Source organism: Trichoplax adhaerens, genomic scaffold (genome assembly GCF_000150275.1).
Source record: "Trichoplax adhaerens TRIADscaffold_27 genomic scaffold, whole genome shotgun sequence".
Classification (NCBI taxonomy): Eukaryota; Metazoa; Placozoa; class Uniplacotomia; order Trichoplacea; family Trichoplacidae; genus Trichoplax; species Trichoplax adhaerens.
Window position 1 is genome coordinate 29,656 of NW_002060968.1, and position 3,848 is coordinate 33,503.

Consider the following 3,848-nt stretch of genomic DNA (forward strand, 5'->3'; position numbering starts at 1 on the left):
CTCACAAAGACTTAGACGCCTCGTATTTTACGTTAAACACTAAGTTTAAGAATTAACTTTATTACATGATATACCACATTTATATACTCTTACTCAATAGTTCATGATTCATAGTTAGTACGATTAGCTTTGGAATCATTCACTGAATAAGACCTTAACTTTAGCTACTGCTCCCTAATGCCGATAACAGTATTTACGAACATAGACATCTGGTGACTAATAAAGACTAGACAGATTACGATATGTCCTATCATGGGACATTTCCACGATAATTTACAATCTACCATAAGTAAGTTATAATCACTAGTGCAAACTCCCGTCGCTTTGCTGACGGTTTACGATAATGTGCTCATTTAACAGATAGTATTACCATTTGTCGTACTCAGTAGACCTGTCAGAGGTTCAGTAACTTTATACCGTGTACTGTGTACTGTATGCTGTACAAATGCACGGTATGGGCATAGATTGAAAGCCATCAATGTTGTTAATAACTGTTACCATGTGCAACTTTGTCTTAATTACAGGAGTTTCTGAGCAGACTTGAACTTGAGGTAATTTTGTAGTCCATGTGCTTATACGATCCCGGAAATAACATAAATTGAACCAATCATGAATTGCTCGTATGTGCGTACAATGTCCTCAAATAACGATCATTAGTAGTACCAGTGACGCTAGAACTATACTAGTGTATTCGGTGGTTGGAACTGAACTATTGGGTGATAGCTCATTTCGTCTCTTTAAATCTGTAAGAGACGTTCTTCGTTAGCGTTTGAATGTAATTAATTACAGTTGATACCAAGCTATGAGCGATATCGCACTATCGTACCCATTAGTAATCCCTATCCTAATTCTACAATGACAACACGCAGTTATGCCATGCTCACTTTGATGGACTAGCTAGGACTCCAAGTTATTCTCAATTATTCTTATGCTGGATCTGTTGCTTATGAAGCCTGGGTTATGAGGACTTCCAGGTGTTACAGAGGCTTGCTATCGATTCTACATAACACCCAACGGTATCATCCGTCGTCGAGAGTAGAAATAGTGCAGAGCCTACAGTATGACTCCAAAATGGCTATGGTTGGATTATATAGAAGAATCACAAAAGTTACGAGTTCCAAATGTTGGCAAGGCTTACTGTAGATTCTGCAGAAACCCTACTGATAGAATCCGCCGTCGAAAGTAGAAAAGCCGCCGGTTGTTAAGGGAGGAAGGGTTGGGGATAGTAGTCCATGCAGTGTGTACGAAATAAACTTAATAAGAGGCTACTAAAGAACCAACAATTCCTACAGTATGACAGAGAATAGCGATGTTAGGACCATAAGGAAGAACCACTGTAGTTAGGACTTCCAAGTGCTGTACAGTATTAGGAAAGGGTTCAATCTTACCCTTTGTTTTGCTGGGGTAAATTGATCCCCTATCGTTAATAATTTAATTCAGTATAGGCGCTACCTGCTTGCCAACATCATCATTGCGATAACTCAATGACAACGTTATAAATCAAAGCGTCTGCTCAGCTTTACCAAAATCATTTATATCTATTCTTAGTAACCTAACTATATCAAATATAGCTATATAATCCTTATAATCATATATGGGGTGAATCACTACACCGCCATCATTGCAATAACTGAATGAAAATGTTTAAAATCAAAGTGTTTACTCAGTCATATCAAAATTTTTCCGTATGTATGCCTTATTGATGGAGCCTCAAGAGCATATATTGTTAGATTGAATTTGTCGTTATGCAATAACCTGTACTATAACTCAATAGCTGTATGGTATATACGGATGGTATAGTTTCTCTATAAGGCTATATGCTTATGATCATTGCAATTTCAATTAGAAATTCAACCAGGAATAGAGATAGACGACTACTATGGCTTTAGGAACAATTGAAGAAAATAGTGTAGCTTTACATAGCTGAAGTAAGAAATAAACTAGCTATGCACCTTTACCATAACTAAAAATTTTAAATCCCCATCTTTAGTGAATCCAACACCAACATTAAAAAGTCAATTGCCTTATTCTAAAGCAAAGTTAACCGAAAAGTCAACATCTACATCTATCCTAGCATATTCTACATTGAAATCAACATCGACATTAAAACCTGCTTCGAGATCCATTCCAAATACGTTGGAGCTGGATATATCAACATCAATATTAAATGAAAATAACAATATTTCAACTCCAACATTAAAAAGTCAACTGCTTCATTCTGAAGCAACGGCGATCGAAAACCTAAAACCGAATTCAAGATTCACTCCAGTTACATCGAAGCTGGATGTTTCGAAAACAATGGTCAACATATCAAATAATGTCAAATTAAATCAAACATCAAGTAAAATATATGTAAGAAAGTTATAGCCATACTTTAATCTTGAAAATTACGGATTAGTTGATATCCCCTCGTGGTGATTTGATTTATTAACTAAGTTCGATTACTATTGTTACAGCCAAGACAATGCCAAGATTTGACTGAAATTGTTCGAAATCGTCTCGATTATTTACAGAATCCAGCTAATTGCTCCACAGCTAAAAAACTGATTTGTGATGTTTGGGGCGCAGGCATGGGTTCAGTGGTTCATCACTGGGTCTGCTGCTTAATAATATATGCATATAATACTAATCGTACAATGTTTATTGACCTAAGAGAGTGGCCTTATTTGCAAGGCGTTACATCGAAGGATGGTGTAAAACACTTTGAAGACTTATTTCAACCTATTTCCAAATGCAGACTTACCGATTATGATAATAAAACAGCAATAACATGGCCTATATCGAAAAGCCAACTAATTTATAACCATAATATATCTGTTATTCGAATACTAGCGATAGGAAAAATATATCTAGATAAATTAAAATTACCCCAAATTTTTCATTTTGCATTGCCTACAAAACTCTTTTATAGGACGATCGACTTTAAATATCAGCCAATAGCTTGCTGGATTGGTCTGTTAGCCAAACATATTATACGACCAAACGATACTTTACAACAATTTAGTGATCAATCGAGAAAGAAATTCAAATTTCAATCACCTATAGTTGGTCTACATATCAGGCGTACGGACAAAAGAACTGCAGCCAAAATCTTTAATGTTGATCAGTATATGGTAAAAGTGAAGGCATTCTTTAATCGGTTAGCTAAGCAAAGTATCCAAATCGAAAAGCGGGTATTTTTAATTACCGATGAACCATGGCTTATTAATCAATTAATTAAAAAGTATCCTGATTACCATTTTATTCATCCTCCAATAAAACAATTAACGGCTAGTACCTTTACTTCAAGATACTCGGCAATCCACTTAAAATATTTTATTCGAGATTTATTTCTCTTAGCTGAATGCGCTTACTTGGTAGTCACTATGTCATCTAATGTTGGTAGACTAGCATACGAATTACATGAAGTTATTTATAGCCAAACAAAAAGCAAGCATTATACTTCTCTCGACGATGATTATTTCATACAGGGACTGTATAGGAACCTTCAAGCCCCCAAAATTATGCAAGCTAATCAAGATTGTCGTAGTAATATATTGAATGGAATTAGTATCGTTGAAGGCGATCTATTAGATTCCTGTATATCTTCTAACCATTCGAATACCATGTATTAAGGCTATTCTAAACGTTTAAAAAAATCAGGATATTTCCTTCGATCTTGTGTAACTTACTTAGTCGATAACGAGGTGTATCCAGATTATAGTGAAGTAGATAAAACACTACATTGGGATGAAACAGATAGATATCAAGCAAATAGTGAGGATAATGCTTGTACTAAATCTTCGATAATAGATAGAATTTATTAATTATAAATAAGATAAATACTGTATCAGCTGGTATCGACAACA

At 35.1% G+C, this 3,848-nt stretch overlaps 1 protein-coding gene across 1 annotated transcript; it reads left to right on the forward strand.

Moving 5' to 3' along the window:
• Positions 1-2,459: 2,459 nt before the first annotated feature.
• Positions 2,460-3,614, forward strand: TRIADDRAFT_32914 (uncharacterized protein; the record flags this gene model as incomplete). The annotated part of the gene is made up of 1 exon (XM_002117628.1): positions 2,460-3,614. A coding segment is annotated over one exon (1,155 nt), but the record flags the coding sequence as incomplete, so codon positions are not given.
• Positions 3,615-3,848: the final 234 nt, after the last annotated feature.